Here is a 17021-nt window from a genome sequence, read left to right as displayed (position 1 = left end):
TCCATAACTTACACCAAACTTTTTGTTCAAAAAAGTTGAATGAAAAATGCATCTAAAGTCCAAGCATTGTCTTCCTCATGCCTCTTGCCTGCCTTTCAAAAGGGACCTGCGAGTAAATACTGGGAGAGAAGAGTTTTGATATCCATCCTGAGTTGTCCACTTGCAGTTAATCTTCACCATGGGCACAACTCTTTCTGTCACTGGTCCCAACCTGCACCTCGAGAACACCATCCCTCAGAGGCGTCACAGGAGGGCAAACACCACTGGTCTCACACCCCTACCACCTCACAGGTGTATCTGACTTTCTTAATGCTTGGGGTTCATTTAAGGGAGTGTACCTAGGAGAGGAAAAAAGCTGGAGTCTAAGTGGGACATCTCCCAGGTCCCAGGAGAGAAGATCTGGAGGAGAAGACCTTGACACAAACAACCTCATGGGGGCGTCCCAGTTCTTCTGCTCACAGCCCCGTCCTGTGCCAGTCCATCCTCCTCTCACAGGGTTCTCACTCAGGGCCCCGATGCCTCTGTACCAACAAAACATTCCCCCAAGCCCACACCTCAGTCCAAAATACAGATGCACCGGGCTCTTATGGAAACTGCTGATCTAACCCTGAATTTCACTCTGGGATCTACACATTCTCACAGGCTGCCCAATCCCCAGATTCTAGGGGTTGTCTTAAGGGGGGAAATCCACTCCCAGTGGGCCAAGCCCAGGGCTTCGTTGAGATCCCTGAACTTCTCACTAGTGAGTGTAAGCTTAGTCTCTCTCCAGAGGAGAATCCTCTTGGCAGCTGTTTCCCACCATGAGTAGAAAGTCTGGACTGCTGTGAGGGAGTACGAGCCACCATGCACAGAAAAGGAGGTCTGAGATGTGGCATGTGGGTCCAGGCTGGCCCCATCCTGCTGGCTGTGGCCTTGGAGGATGCCTCTCCCTGACTGCTCACAGCAGGCCTGAATGCTTCACAGCTTCCACCACGAAGTGAGGGAAAGAAAAGAAGAGAGGAGAGGGAGCCACTGTCCCATTCATCCCCAGCTCGCTACTTGGGGGCTTCTGTGTCCTCGCCTTTGGGTGGCGCAGCCACTGTGGACGTTGCCTTGAGGCTCCGTTTCCGCTTCTGCACATTCTGCTCCGGGTGGAACAGGATGACGTAGGTTTTGGGTACATAGAGCATGCCGAGGGACACCGACGCACTCAGGCTTAAGGACACAGTCAGTGTGGTGGTTTGGATGTAGATCTAAGCCATGGAGGAAGGGACCAGATGGGACTCAGCCCTGTTCTTTCCCACCCTCCACCCCCCCACACAGCCTGGGGGGGAGTCTTTTTCAGTCCCGTGAATGGGAATGAGCACTGGAAAAAGGGGAACGGTGTAAGCGAAGGCCCTGGGGCAGGAAGAAGTGGCGGTCACCATGTGGCTCTGGTCCAGGCAGGAAGGAGGGGGAGTCACACTGGTCTGAGTGGACAAGTGACCAAGGGAAGGGAGAGGCTCATTCATGGAGAACAACACCTGGGGAACAAGTCCACACACCTAAAAATGGGCTAGTACGTGTGGATGAATGAACGGATGTGTTTTCAAATGTACCAATGAATGGATGAATCAAAACTGAGTAAGGGAGCAAGTGAGCAAACAAAAGGATAACAGGGGCGAATAAACAAACGTTCCAGTGTATGCATGAATAAATGACTGCATAATGGTCAAACAAATGGGCCAATAGATTCTTGGATTGGTAGGTATGAAGTATATGAAGTAATTGCATAAAAGCAAGTCAATCGATGGCTGGAAGCCTGGATGAACAAAGGAAGAAGAGACAACTGAATGAACAAGCAGAGGAGACTGGACAGAAGAAGAGGTACATGAATGAATCAGCCAACCAAGCAATTGTTCCCATGGGGGGCCCAGGTCTTGGGATGATGGATCCCTTCTGTGGACAGGCAGGAAACAAACAAGGCGGTGAAACTGACAGGGGACCCAGGGTTACCTTTTCAGCTGACTGGGCAGTGCCAAAGAAGATGGGCACAAAAGCCAGCCAGATGATGCAGGTGGTGTACATGGTGAAGCCAATGGGCTTGGCCTCGTTGAAGGTCTCGGGCACACCACGGGCCTTGATGGCATACACCGTGCATGTGACCATGAGCAGGAGGCTGTAGCCCAGGCAGCCGATAAGGGACAGATCTGACATGTCGCACTTGAGCACCCCTCTGGCCTGCTCTGGGTCCACTGTCCGCTGTTCTTCATAGTCGATCACGCTGTGTGGGGGCTGGGCCCCCAGCCACGCCATCACTCCCACCACCTGCAGGAGTCAACATGGTATCAGGGACACCCCCAGCCTCACCCCAGCCTGAGGTCTCCGGCAGGTTAGGGTCTCTTTGAAGTGCCTGTCTACTGAGTGGGATACTCAGGCCTGAGGGCCACCTTGGAGAGGAGAGGGCCATCCAGGAGGGGACTGCCCAGGCAAAGGCCTGTGACGGGCAGCTGGAGAGCAGAGGCTGCGGTAGAGATAAATGCTGGGAACACTCTTAAGTGTGACCGGATGTCCTCTTCCTGTATTTCAACCTCTACCAGTACCATTTACCGAGTCCTGCAAGCTGCAGTGACTGCAGGCAGAGGCTCTGGAACTGTGGCTCTAAACACATTTTCTCCACCCACTCAATGAATGGGAACCCTCATAATCTGCTGAGGACACAACGCCAGCTTGGGGGAGGAGTCATTTCATGTCTCACTGATAAAGAACCAGGAGTTCCTTGGTAGCCTAGCAGCTTAAGGATCTGGCGTCACTGCCATGGCACAGGTTTAATCCCTGGCCTGGGAACTTTTGTATGCTGTGGGTGCAGCCACAAAGAAGAAGAAGGAGACGGAGGAGGAAGCGGGGAGGGGGAGGAGGAAGAAGAAGAAGTGAAGCACAGTGAAGCTCCAAATTCAGAGCACTAAGAATGTGAGCTGATGCCAGAAGGCCAGGGATGTCAGAGTCAGCAGAGGCCCCAAACAGGGAGAAGATGGAGTATGAAATCCTTCACAGTGAGAGGAGACATGACCTTGAACCAAGGGAAGCTGGGGAGCAGGAACTAAGACTCCTGCATAAAGGTGGGACCCTGGAAGCGCTGCCCCATACATTCATGCAGGTTGTTCATGGCACAAGAGGGCTCGGTCTGAGGGGAGGGGGACTGAAATCTAGCCAGCGCTCCAGTGCTGTGCTGTGCACCTGGAGTAGGGCCATGTGGTTCTGGAGGAAGGGAGTTCCTTTTAGTAATTTGTACACTGAGAAGGAGCATCTTTTTGTAGTTCTCCCAAGGCAGCAGCTCCATGAACAAGGAACTAATAAAATAAAACCCTACCCACTGTCCAGGAAGGCAGCATGGATACTCCTCTTAGAACCACCCCCACCCCTGGATGGAGAAACGAATTTCCCATGAAAAACTAAAACCCAAGGCCTATGGCCTATGATACACAGGAGGAGCAACCAGAATGCACCCCACTGAATTTGCAACCCATGTAATGGATAAAAGAATGAACATCTGGGAGTTCCCGTCATGGTGCAGCAGAAACGAACCCGATTAGGATCCATGAGGATGCTGGTTCGATCCCTGGCCTTGCCCAGTGGGTTAAGGATCCAACCTTGCCGTGAGCTGTGGTGTAGGTCACAGATGCAGCTCAGATCCCGAGTTGCTATGGCTGTGGCATAGGCTGCCAGCTGTAGCTCCGACTGGACCCCTAGCTTGGGAACCTCCATATGCCATGGGTGCAGTCCTAAAAAGAAAAGAAAAAAAAAAAAGCACCGGGTACATAACAAGCACCTACAAAATAACAGAAAATGAGCAAAGCTCAAGGACAGGCACATCACAGAAGAAACTACAAAGGCTATCTGGACTAGTAAACTATAGCAATGAGATACCATTTCACATCCATCATATTGGTAAAGAACCTTGTAAAGTTGAAGGTATAAGACCTCTTTGAAAAGACTCAGGATTTCTGGAAAGGAAGGAGTAATGTGGGAAGTTCATAGGTGAGCCGGGGGGCAGTGAATGTTGTCACAGCATCTCTATCCTGAGGTGATGGGCACTGCAGGGGTTTCAGGCAGGAAGCAGTTCGGGGCCTTCCGAGGATTGGATAGACACCGTGATCGTGGCCCTCCCAGGGAAAGCTCAGGCCCTGCCATGTGCAGGAAGATAGCAGCAGCACCTTCCGGTTGTGGAGAATTGCATGGACCAGGACCCGGGGGTGGGAATGACCATGTCATATGCAGACCTGGGTAGAAAGAAGGGCTTGCCTGGAGTGGAGAATGAGCCGTGTCCAAATGGGCTCAACCCTGAGGACTGGGTGGGCTCTGCAGTGTCAGGGACTGTCACACACACCTGTCTCTCAGCATCCTTTGCAGAGAAAACATCCCATGCTTTCCAGACTGCAGGAGCCATTTCCAATGCTATAATATTAGCATCTCAGAGAAAATCCTGAAGAACTCTGCTTTTGCTGCACATGCAGCATGTAGTTCCAACCATCTATGGAATAGGATGCTTCATTCTGCAGTAACATCATTAGACCCTGTGCCTCTCATCCAGGTTACCCAGGGACTGGGCAGCAGGAACTCCCTTTATGGAAACAGATTCTCTGCTTGGAGAAAATGCATCAGCTGTCTCTTTATCCTAATTTTTAAAAATGGGAGCCAAATTGTGGAAGAGCGTGTTCAAACATGTTTATGAAAATAATTTCACTATTTTCCAGAGTAGTTGTTGGATGCCCTCCCTCCACACCTTACTGACCCATTTTCGTTTAAGGATGAAGGAGAAGGTAACAGGCTGCTCTTAAATCAGTTCTAGTTGCAGAAGAACAGTAGTGCCCTATCTCCTATGGGGTTTTTGTTTGCTTGTTTGTCTTTTTAGGGCTGCAACTCGGCATTTGGAAGTTCCCAAGCTAGGGGTCTATTCAGAGCTGCAGCTGCTGGCCTACCACAGCAAGGTGGGATCCTAGCTGTGTCTGTGACCTACACCACAGCTCCAGGCAACGCCAGATCCTTAACCCACTGAGTGAGGCCAGGAATGGAACCTGCATCCTCATGGATACTAGTCGGATTCCCGTTTCTGCTGTGCCACAGCAGGAGCTCCTGTTTGTTTTTAAACACAGAGGCCAAAATAGAGGAGTGACTCTGATTTTTAAGGTGGAGGTCAGTGCTCATCCCCTCCCCCAATCCCCCCATCCTCGGGAGCCCAAGGACCTACCTGCACGGAGGTGAGGCTGAAGGTAATGACAAGTTGGGAGGTGGGGCTGATGAAGGGCGGGGGTGTCACCGAGCGCTTCCCTTGCTCGAAGATGCGGTAGATGCGGTTGGTCTTGGTGAGCAAGGCAGAGTAGCTGAGGGTGGTGCCCAGGCCAAGGAAGAGCCTGCGAGCCGCGCAGACAGCCGCCCCGGGCTCGGCCACCATGAGGAAGGTGATGGCGTAAATGAGGAAGATGCCCGTGAGGAGGACGTAGCTGAGCTCGCGGCCGGAAGCCCGGACGATGGGCGTGTTGTTGTGCCGCACAAAGGTGGCCACCACCGTGGTGGTGGCCATGATGCCCAGCACGGCCAGGAGGAGGGGCGGGGCTGCCCAGGGCGAGGACCAGGACAGGCGGACCACGGGTGTGGGGCGGCAGCCCGTGTGGTTGCGCGTGGGCCTCATGTGCCCGGGGCAGGCCTCGCACGTGAACTCGTCCACCTGGAAGCGGTAGCCGTCGCAGGCCTCGCAGTGCCAACAGCAGGGGACACCCTTCACCATCTTTTTCCGCTCCCCTGGCCCACAGGGCAGGCTGCACTGAGACGCGGGGACCTCGTGGGGGTCTCCCGACCACTGCAGGGCTTCCACCTGGAACACAGAACGCGAGATCCCGTGACCCCCGCTTCCAGGAAGGCGGACCCGCCTCTCTGCGCCCGGAGCTCGGCCTGCGCCACTCACGTCCAGCCTGAGGGTCTCCGCCCACTGGCCCACGGCCTGGTAGCCGCCGCTGCCCGCACTGCCGTTGGTCGCCTGATACTGGAAGATGTCGTATCGCCCTGGTGCGTCCCCATTCTCATTGAACATCACAGGGGTTCCTGCACTGCCTGGAAGGAGAGCCTGTCGTCCTTAGCTGGTTCTCCAGCCCATCAAAGCCAGCCTCCCGCAGAGGCCAAAGCCCAGCCAGGACAAAGGAAGAGCTAGGCAAGCACAAAAGGTGCTCAGCATCACCTATCATGGGGAAATGCCAATCAAAACCATAGCGAGATACTTCCTCACAGCCATATAGGATGGCGGCCATCAAAACAACAGAAAATAAGTGTTGGCAAGGGTATGGACGCACTGGAACCCTATACTTTGCTGGTGGGATCGTAAAATGATGGAGTCACTGTGGAAAACAGTATGATGGCTCCTCAAGAAATGAAACATAAGATTACAGCGTGATCCAGCAATTCCACTTCTATGGATATATCCCCAAAGAACTGAAAGTAGGGGCTCGAAGAGATATTTGCACACTTATGTTCACAGCAGCATTATTCACGAGAGCGAAAACATGGAAGAAATGCAAGTGTCCATTGACGGATGAATGGGAAAGCAAATCGTGGTCTGTACAGACAATGGAATGATACTCAGCCTTATAAAGGAAGGAAGTGTGACACATGCTACAACATGGATGAACCTTGAGGACATTATGTTATGTGAAATAAGCCAGTCACAAAAGGACAAATACTGTGTGATTTCACCCAGATGAGGCACTTAGAGTAGTCAAGTTAATAGAGTCATAAGGCAGAATGGTGATTGCCAGGGGTTGGGGGAGGGGGAAATGAGGAGTTAGTGTTTAATGGGGACAGAGTTTCAGTTTTGCACAATGAAGAGTTCTAGAGATTGGTTGCACCCCAATGTATATCACTAAGCCACACACTTAAAAATGATTAAGATAGTCAATATTATGCTGTATGTATGTTACCACAATTTAAAAAGATTTAAGGAGTTCCCTTAGTGGCTAAGCGGTTAATGAACCGAGGATCCATGAGATTACAGGTTCGATCCCTGGCTTCGCTCAGTGGGTTAAGGATCCAGAGTTGCCGTGAGCTGTGGTGTAGGTTGCAGGTGCTGCTCAGATCCTGCATTGCTATGGCTGTGGTGTAGGCTGGCAGCTGTAGCTCTGATTTGACCCCTAGCCTGGGAACTTCCATATACTGCGGGTGTGGCCCTAAAAAGAAAGAAAGAAAAAAAAATTTAAGAAAGAGCTTAACTGTCTGGGTGAGAGGATGAGTTCAGACTTGTACAGAAGTCCCACTTTGAACAACCAGTTAATCCTTTTAGAAGCTTGTTCTACCAGACTGTAAAGCTGTTCTGGAGTGACGCTGTCACACTCTTTAGCAGAGAGCTTGGCAGAGAGAAGGTGCGTGTTTGGTGGAAGAGTGGAGTTTTTAATTGAACACAGTGTGAATCTCTCCCTGCAAACAGAAGCAAAGCTGAGTCCATCAGGGCCTTTTTCTTTCTTCGTTTTTGGTTTTTTTTTTTAAGCCTCACGTGCAGCATATGGAAGTTTCCCGGCTAGGGATCCAATCCAAGCCACATCTGCAACCTATGCCACTCCTATGGAAATGCTGGATCCTTAACCCACTGCTGCTGGCCAGAGGGATGGAACCAGCAACGTCACAGAGACAAGTTGGATCATTAACCCACTCCACCACAGCAGGGATCCCATTCTGAGCCCTGACCAGGTGCCAGGCCATCCAGTGGCATCAGTGGGACACAGACCTGCGCCTTGTGCTCAGGCAGCTCAGGGCCTGGCTGGGAAGACATTTGGAAGCCCGAGACTCAGAGCGGGCAGCCTGTGTGCAGTGTAGGCAGTGCCTCTGCAGAGTCTGCACTGTGCCCCATGCGTGCCCTGAGAGACCAGACACCTCCAAACTCTGTGCGATGAAGGAGAGAGTTGTGTGTGGCTCTGAGGGTTCCAGGCAGAAGGGGTCACAGAGAAGCTCCCCAACACCTGGAATTTGCAGCCTGGGGCAAAGGGTGCTAAAGCCTGGGGAAGGAAGAGTTTTAAAAACCAGTCCCCAGAACGTGGTTCAAGACTCCAGCTCCCAAGCTCAGGTGCCACTCTGCCCTCCTCTGCTCTCCCTTCCATTCTGAGTTGTCCCAGGTCCCAAGAAATCTGCCCCCCCACCCCCCACAGGCTTGCCCTTATTCACGTGGAGGCTCTGGCTCCCACTCACCATTGAAACGTACGGCTCGAATATACTGTAGCAGTGTCCGCCCATCGGTGGGCTCCATGGCCGGGCACAGGCCTGTGTGCCCGGGGCAGAGGGCCTGGTGCATGCTGTGGAGGGCGTGGGCGATGGCGTACACAGCGTCGATCACAAATTGCACCTTCCCCTCCTGCTCGTAGGCAGAGTCCCGGCCGATGCGTTCCTCACCTGTCCTAGGGATGCCCAGAGGAAGCGTGCCTGGCCCCCAGGTGACCAGCCTGGCTTCCCACCTTCTCCCGCGCCACCCTTGCCACTCTGGGCAGCTCTCACCTGTGCATTTGCGGGTGGAATCGTCTGACTGGGTACCTGAGCTGATCAGCTTGCAGTTAAAATTCTCTTCCCAGAACTCGGCAAACCAGATGTTCCGACGGTTGTTCTCCAGAGAGCGAGTCATGAAATACTGGTCAAATCCTGAGACAGAGGGAAGAAGGGCAGGGGGTGGCAACCATCTGAGCCAGCCAGGGCTCACCACTTGTGTCCCTTCACTGCTTGCTCCTTTTGCAGCTGGGAGTGCCTGTGTGGCCAATTTCTGACCTGGCCAGTGAATTCAAATCCATTTAGGGGTTCCAGGGTCAATTTGCATCCTGATGCAAACTCAGAGCCTCACCACATGAAAAACTTTTATGCTGCCCCTTCTTTCCTGGTTAGGATGCTGCTGTGGAGCTGTAATGGGTGGAGCATCAGCAGCCACTTTGTGAATAAGATACCACAATCACAAAGACACAGAGCAACCATATAGGATGGTGGAACACAACTGGGGACAAGATCCAGGGCTCTGAGAACATCATTGACTCACTGCCCCAAACATGAAGTCACCCCTCCTTTCATACCTCTTGTCTTGCAATGAAACACCTTTATTACTAAAACTGTTCTCAGTCTAGTTTGTCATCTGAATGCATTCTAAGGCAAAGAAAGAATGTGAGGGTGGGTGTACATCCCTAAAAACTTGGGAGCCCCTGGGAGTCAGGGCTCAGCCTTTCCAGGGTCTGTGCTTCATAAAATAGCTCTGAAGCACCTCGTCAAGGTGTCTTCAGTTTAGCCTTTGGGAAAATGAGCAATCCTAGTGTAAAGAGAACATCTTTTCTGCCTTCTTCCAGATAGTCACAGGTGAGACAGTGGAGGAGAGGAGGAGAGGCAGGTCTCATGATTTTTTTCTTAAGTTAACTTTAGTTATTATTATTTTTTTGGTTGTGCCTGCAGCATATAGAAGTTCCTGGGCCAGGGATTGAACCCATGTTACAGCAGCAACCTGGGCTGCTATAGAGATGATGCTGGATGCTTAACCCACTGCATCATGATGGGAACTCCTGGGCCTCATCATTTGACCAACAGACAGTATGTCCTACATCCTTGATTTCTCTCCATCCCACACACACCCTCAAATTAGAGTGCCTTTGGCAGGACTAGGAATACAAGCATTAAATTAAACAAAACTGTTGTTCCTGATGTGGCGCAGTGGAAATGAATCCGACTAGGAACCATAAGGTTGCAGGTTCGATCCCTGGCCTGGTCCAGTGGGTTAAGGACCCGGTGTTGCTGTGAGCTGTGGTGTAGGTCGCAGACATGGCTCGGATCCTGTGTTGCTGTGGCTGTGGTATAGGCTGGCAGCTGTAGTTCCGACTGGACCCCTGGCCTGGGAACCTCCATATGCCGAGGAAGTGGCCCTAAAAAAAAAGAAAAAATATATATTAAAACAAAACTAAACAAATAAATAAAACCTAACAGTTCTTCACCCTGTACTGTAGGATGTACATTTCCTCATTTACCAATTCATTGAAACACTGCTTGGAGGGGTGTAGTCACAGACTCTCAGAATTCTAGACTAGAAGTTACCATTACCTGCGTCATGGTACAATTTTACAGAAGGGGGAAATGAGTACCCCCAAGAGAGGATCATGGGGAAGGAGGGTGGGAGATGCCGTGTGAGGGGGCACTCCCTCACTCACCATCGATGGAGGCCCTTTTGGGCAGGATGGTGATGGCCCCCACAGCCACTTCTTCCAGGTTCAGAATGGGTGAGATCTTGGCTCCCCAGCTGTCTGAGCCAACCCACAGGAAGTGGCCTGTCAGGTTGGCCTGGCGTGCAGCCTCCAAGACCCTCCTGGTAAGAACAGGGTGGGGTGAGTAAGGCCCTGGGATCCTCCTCCAACTAACCTTGGTCACATCCCACTCTTCTCTCGTCATCTGTCTCATTCTGCATCACTCATCAGACCCTTGTTTATCACAAAAAAAGTAGGATGTATGGCGTTTAGGACATCCTGGGCTTCTCAGGTAGTAAAGGGTCCAGCCAGGCTCTGACCCCAGGCCTGCCCTCTTGTTCCGTGCACGGTGACCCACTTCATGCTGCCTGAAAGAAGGGGCTCCCTTCTCTTGCTGGAGCTCAGGCCAGGGTCCATGGCCTCCTGCCAATAGCCTCCTGCCCCCGGGAGCCCTTCCGTAACAGCTCATTTCCTGCACTTACATGTGCCCATCAGTCTCTTCCCTGCTGTGTGTTTTCCTGGCTAGGCTTGGAGCATCTCCACCCAGACCAGGCCTGTTTCATTTCTGGGAGCACGAGATAGAAGACGGCAGCGGGAAAGGTGTATGGAGGCAGGAAGGTGAGGAGGGGCGCTGAGGAAGAGGAAAATGGGAGGATGTGCGTGGCTGGGATGTGTGCAAAGGGGCGAGAGGCCTTTAAGTTGATTGGACCCGCCATCGGCCCCACCTGATGTCATCCTCGTTGGCAAAGATGATGATGCCCCTGGCGTTGGGTGTCTCCATGAGTCTCCTGATCACCTTGTTGAACTCTCCAGGCTTTGGTTCTCTGGGAATCTTGATGGACTGGGCAATACAGACCCCCCCTGGGTGTCGGAGATGCCAAAGTCAGCTCTGGTCCCACCCATTCACCCACCGGGGCGGCAACCACACATGAAGGGCAGGGGCTGTGTCCTAAAGGAAAAGGGTGCCTGCCCTCATGGGACACCAGCCAGGCTCCCCATCATGAACCAGTGTCCAAGCTCATGGCTTGTTCCCTGTCCCATGGCCCCTCTGTATGCTCCGCCTTCTTCATGCCCCAACCCCCAGGTCCCAGCTCACCAGCCTCTCGGGAAATTTGCACAAAGGCCTCAACCCCACTCTCGCCATAGTTGCCCTCAGAGGCCAGCGTGGACACGTAGTTCCATCCCAGTGCCCGCACGATGTCTACCATGGCCTGGGCCTGGTAGGAGTCAGGTGGCACCACGCGGGAGAAGAAGTCATAGCGTGTGGAGTCGCTGAGCTCAGGGGCTGTGGAGGCGTAGCTAATCTGGGGTATCTGGAGTAGAGAAAGACACCTGGGCTGTAGACAGATGGTGAGTGACCCTAGGGAGGGAGGGCAATGAGGACCCAGGCCATGGATGGGCACATAGAAGTTGGGGGGTTGGGTGCCAGGGACAAGCTAGAACAGCCACATGGAGAGGCTAGAAGGTGTGGTGAAAGACTTGCATTTTGTGAATGCGTCTGATGGAATATGGGGGGAACAAGTGTCTAGGGGAGAAGCCAGGGCCACTCCATGTGGTAGCACAAGGTGTGCCCTGAGCGTAGAGGAAGTGGTGGTTCAAGTCTAGCCTGCAGCCAACCCAGCCACCAGGCACAGGCTGCATCCTGCTAAGGAAGGAGACGCCTGTCAGTCCCAGAGGAAGACATGTTTCCCTAATTCACACAAAGAGGTGGTCTGTGTAGGTGGCTGCAGCCCCAGGAGGGGCAGAGCGGGCAGGAGAGCTGGGGAGGGGTTGCTTGCTTGAAGGCTGTGGCTAGCCTAATGGAGGCGCCTGTTTGGAACTGAGTTTATCTGTGTGCATTAGAGTGATTAACAGCAGGGATTACCGCTGAGCTGATCCAGGGGAAAGGGGGCAGTAAGTGTGAAAGGAGAGTGGGGAATGGTAGCAGAAAGCTGAGGATTCCAAGAAGAGGGAGGCTAGCAGAGAAGAGGGGTGAATCCCTCATGTTCAAGAAAGACACACTCCCGAGGGGGGGAAAAAAAACCCAAAACCCCCAAAAAACCCCAAAAAAACCAAAAACTGAAAATCCAAAGGAAGCAAGTGGGAGCCGGTGGGAAAGTCAGAGAGGAGAGGTTCTGGAAAAAGGAGGCTGGAGCCGGTCTAGGCGAGAGAGGGATGTTTGAAGCTGACCATAGACAGAGTGGAGTGCTGAGACATATGGAAAGCCGAGGGGAAAAATGAGAAGAAGGAAGAAGGAAAGAGGGAGAGAGAGAGAGAAAAAAAAAAAAAATCAAGAAGAAAGACAAAGAGGAAAATTAGAGAAAAAGGATGCAGAGAAAAGCCCACGGGCTACAGTGCAATTGATGGACGCCGTAGTGATCCCAGGCATTCTAGACACTTAAATCTTCACAACTTTCCCAGACTGGCTGACGTCTGGCCCAGCGGACCAATTAGGGTGATTCTGACAAAGAGACTCGACCTCGGCCACCCCCAGGGCGAGGACGGGGAGCACCTCAGTGCGCGGCCCCGGGCCCTCACCGCAAACAGACGCAGCACGTTGGCGACCATGATGGAGACAGAGCTGGCCGAGGCGCCCACGACAGCCACCACGCGCTCGGGGGGCGCGGCGCGCAGCGGGGGGACGCCTCCGGGGCAGCGCACTGCCGCCTCGTCGCCGTCGCCGCGGCCGCGGATCAGCGCCTGCACGAAGCTCAGCGCCTGCTCCAGCGCGTACGTGTCCCGCGAGCAGGTGTCGAGCAGCCGGGCGCCCAGGCGCACCCCGGGCAGCAGGTCCGGGTCGGCGTTCACGCGGTCCAGCGCATACAGCATGGCCTCGAGCCGGTGCACTCCTTGCTCCTTCTTCAGCGGCCCGCACGCCCTGCCCGCTGCTCCCCGCGCGTGCACGGGGAACAGGCCGCCCAGCGTGAGGCCGCCCGCCAGGCGCACGGAGCCCGCGGCGCCCGCCACGCCCGCCTGCGCCAGCGCCAGCGCCAGCAGCGGCGGCATCAGAGTCAGGAGCCCGGCCATCCGCTCGGGCGCAGCGGGAGGAAGACGGGGCGGGGACGAGAACAGAACAGGAGAACGCTCTGAACGCCGGGCAAAGGGAGAACCGGGTGGGGGGACAGGCGAGGGAGCCCCGAGCCTTGGGGAGAAGGGAAGCACGCAGTAAATAATTGTTGGCCGAGGCAGCTGGAGAGGAGATGGGGCTTCAGCGCTGTCAGCCTTCCCCGGCCACCTGCCTCTCACACCCTCTGAAACTCATCACCCGGGTCTCCCAGCCGGACCACTGTCTCCACCGCTCCGGCCCCCCACCCCCCACCCCGACAGCCCCGGTCTGCTCTTCCTCAAGGGCCAGCCCCAGCGCGCATCACCTGCTCCAGGCGCTGTCGGTTCAGGACAGCGCAGTGACAGATGCTGAGGGCCCTAAGGGAGAGAGGATTTAAGGATTCTGGGGAAGGGATGAGAGGCTGCTCTGAGGGCGGAGACCCCTCCTGAGCAAGGGGTGTGCACAGGACTGGCTCTCTCCAAATCTCCTTTCCCTCCCTCTCCTGTTCCCCGGGTCCGTTTCTTTCCTGTTTTATGAAGTCTGACATCCACACGGTCCCTCTCTGGCTCCTGGTCCCTATTTCTCTATCCGTGTCTGTCTCTGGCTTTCTCTGCTTACCCCCTCCCTCCTCTCTGTCTCTCTCTCTCTCAGTATTTCTTTCTCTCATTGTCTCTCTTGCTTACCCTTTTCCGTCTCTCTTCCTGTCTTTCCTGGGCACCAGTGTCTTTGCTCTAGTTGCTTAAGATGTTTCCCAGCTGTCTCCTTGCAAAACCCTGCAGTAAAGCTGTGAGTGGAGGGAGAAGGTGCACAGGCTGAGTGACCTGAGTGCACCTGAACAGGAGGAGGGAGAACAGGGCTGAGCAGGAAGGAGGCAGGGGCAAGCAGACCTTTGACATTAGCAAGGGTTGTTTGACACACACACACACACACACACACACACACACACACACACACACACCTGCAGAAAAGAGACTTTACCATCAGCCCCATTTTGCAGATGGGAAAGTAGGGACGTCAAGGAGTCAAGTGACACACCCAAGGTCAAACAGTAGTCATGTGTCAAGCATCGGGCTTTGTATCCAGCTGAGTGTGAAATGACCAGCCCCAATTGCCTTTCATGGAGGGAGGGGACAGGACTGGTTCACCCTGCAGCTCCCACTCCCACCTCTTGCATCTGATAATGGAACCTGAAGGAGTTGCTCTTCTGGTGGTTCATAAAGCCTTCCTGGGATCTGGAGTTGGAAGCAGTGACCCACCAGGGGAGGCTCTCTGCCCCTAAGTGGCCCCGTCTCATGTTTTAGGACAAGGTGAGGGGGACTGGCCCAAAGATACTTTTACCACCACCCTAGTCTGTGGCCCTGGATTTGCCTTTCTGGCTCTGAGAGCAAAGCGCATCCTGGAGACAGGTGGTGAGCTCCCGGCCCCAGGGATTAGCAGGCCGGTGCTAAGGGGGCCTGAGCCGGCTTGGGCTCCATTAGAGAGGGTGGATTAGGGCAGCCGCTGGGATTTGGGCAAAGCTGGCAGAGGGAGCAAGCAAAAGCCATGTTGCCCTTCTTTCTTCCCCCACCACATCCAAGGGCCCTGAGAGTCTGTTTTGTTTGTTTGTTTTTGTAGGGCTACACCCTCGGCTTATGGAAATTCCCAGGCTAGGGGTCAAAGTGGAGCTACAGCCACAGCCACAGCAACGCCAGATCCAAGCCATGTCTGTGACCTAACACCACAGCTCAGGGCAATGCCAGATCCTTAAACCACTGAGCAAGGCCAGAGATTGAACCAGCATCCTCATGGATACTAGTCGGGCTTGTTACCACTCAGCCACGATGAGAACTCCAAGTCTCTGTTTTTAGAGCTGGCCGGGTACCTTTCCCTGGCAGAGGCTGGGAGTCAGAAAGTTCAGCTGGGCCTTTACCCATTTTATGGTTTGGGACAGATAGGGGGCACTTAGCTGTTGCTAGGCCCCAAGTTTAACATCACAAAAATCTGTGCAAACTGGGCATTTGAGTTGATGGAGCCCCACTGCCGGGGCTCATGCAATGGAAGGAAAATCCATCACAATTAATTCAGTCCCAGAGTTCCCATCGTGGCGCAGTGGAAACAAAACCGACTAGGAACCATGAGGTTTCGGGTTCGATCCCTGGCCTTGCTCAGTGGGTTACGGATTTGGTGTTGCCGTGAGCTGTGGTATAGGTCACAGACACAGCTTGGATCTGGCATTGCTGTGGCCATGGCGTAGGCTGGCAGCTGTAGCTCCCATTAGACCTCCAGCCTGGGAACCTTCATGGGAACCTCCATGTGCTGCGGGTGCGGCCCTCAAAGGACGAAAGACAAAAAAATAAACAATTAATTCAGTCCCACACAGGCTCTGGCACAAATGAGGCAGCTAAAGCAGAGAGGTATGGTGACTCCCCCAAGGCCACGTAGCACAGGGGACATGGGTCTGCTCAGACAACCTATGGTTTAAAAAAAAAACCACAAAAGGAATTCCCGTTGTGGCTCAGTGGTTAACGAATCTGACTAGGAATCATGAGGTTGTGGGTTTGATCCCTGGCCTCGCTCAGTGGGTTAAGGATCCAGCGTTGCTGTGAGCTGTGGTGTAGGTCGCAGACGCTGCTTGGATCCCGAGTTGCTGTGGCTCTAGTGTAGAGCTAGAAGCTAGAGCTCTGATTCAGCCCCTAGCCTGGGAATCTCCATATGCCACAGGTGCGCTGTTAGAAAAGACACAAAGACAAAAACAAACAAACAAACAAACAAAAAACCCCACAAAAAACAGGGGTTCCCGCTGTGGCACAATGGGGTTGGCATCATCTCTGCAGCACCAGGTCAAATAAGGTCACATTCTGAGATACTGGAGTTTAGGACTTCAGCATAGGAGTTTGGAGATGGGGGACATAAGTCAGTCCATCACACCTCCGAAAACTTTGCAAATGAGTTTTCTCCCAAGGCTACCAGCCCTTTGCTTTGGGACTGAAATTACACAACTCTGATTGGGACCTGAACACACAGGCTGGGACGAGAACGCAGCCAAAGCTCAGATTGGGACTTGAACCCACTGTCTTTTAATTGAAATCAAGCACTTGGTCTCAGGACTTACTGAAGTTCAGGTTCTTTTTATCTCAGTGCCAAGGAACTCGGCAAGAGGCAAAGAGGTAAGAACTAGATTTCTTGAGAGAGAGAGACAGTGTGGGCCATCTCAGAAGGTGAGAGCAACCCCATAATATAAGGCGGCAAGTTTTTGTGGGCTGAGTAATTTCATAGGCTACTGAGTGGGAGGATCATTCCAACTATTTCAGGGGGAAAGGGACCGGGATTTCCAGGAATTGGGTCACCACCCATTTTTTTGCCCTTTTATGGTCAGCCTTGGAACTGTTGTGGCATCTGTGGGCATGTCATTTAGCAAGCGAATGTATTAAAGGGAGCATATAATTATGCTCAAGGTCCCCTGGAAGTCCACTCTTCCGCCATCTTGGACCTAGTGGGTTTTAACCAGTTTTTTTCCTCAATGGCTGTGTTATTCTTTTAAAGGTTGGACCCTGCCCTCTTCTCTTCAGGACCATAATAACTGACATGAATGACCGGGTGAGTGGAGGCAGTTTCAAGCCAAGGATTTGACACTGTGGACTCAGTAATATTACTCAGGTGTGAAATATACCTCAGAAACTGTTCATTTTAATGGAACTACTTGCTGAATAGCAGACTATTCAGTGGGAGATACTGCCTAACTGTTGTTTTCAATGGCAAAGCCTTTGACCAGGATACATATTTTCTTCAAAATTAGACAAATCAAAGTCAGAAAAGTGTAG

At 53.1% G+C, this 17021-nt stretch overlaps 1 protein-coding gene across 3 annotated transcripts; it reads right to left on the bottom strand.

Annotated features, from left to right (window-relative positions):
• Positions 1 to 927: 927 nt before the first annotated feature.
• Positions 928 to 13588, bottom strand: GRM6 (glutamate metabotropic receptor 6). 3 transcript variants are annotated; one of them, XM_085013619.1, is made up of 11 exons: positions 13547 to 13588; positions 12714 to 13317; positions 11293 to 11509; positions 10922 to 11057; positions 10164 to 10318; positions 8488 to 8628; positions 8185 to 8385; positions 5921 to 6066; positions 5207 to 5830; positions 1975 to 2286; positions 1574 to 1780 (listed from the first exon to the last, which is right to left on the bottom strand). In XM_085013619.1, exons 2-11 carry the CDS (start codon positions 13200 to 13202, stop codon positions 1691 to 1693), a joined length of 2511 nt encoding a protein of 836 aa, XP_084869745.1. In that variant the 5' UTR covers positions 13203 to 13317; positions 13547 to 13588; the 3' UTR covers positions 1574 to 1690. The 3 variants fall into 3 exon arrangements, with proteins under 3 accessions (XP_020939996.1, XP_084869744.1, XP_084869745.1); XM_021084337.2 differs by lacking the exons at positions 1574 to 1780; positions 13547 to 13588 and adding an exon at positions 928 to 1232 and having other exon boundaries at positions 12714 to 13208; XM_085013618.1 differs by lacking the exons at positions 1574 to 1780; positions 13547 to 13588 and adding an exon at positions 928 to 1232 and having other exon boundaries at positions 5207 to 6066; positions 12714 to 13208.
• Positions 13589 to 17021: the final 3433 nt, after the last annotated feature.

Source organism: Sus scrofa, chromosome 2 (genome assembly GCF_054392235.1).
Source record: "Sus scrofa isolate SSC_HxYL_T2T_F1_AM1 chromosome 2, Sscrofa_HxYL_maternal_Yorkshire_Landrace_v2.0, whole genome shotgun sequence".
Taxonomy (NCBI): Eukaryota; Metazoa; Chordata; class Mammalia; order Artiodactyla; family Suidae; genus Sus; species Sus scrofa.
This window is presented reverse-complemented; position numbering and strand designations above follow the sequence as displayed.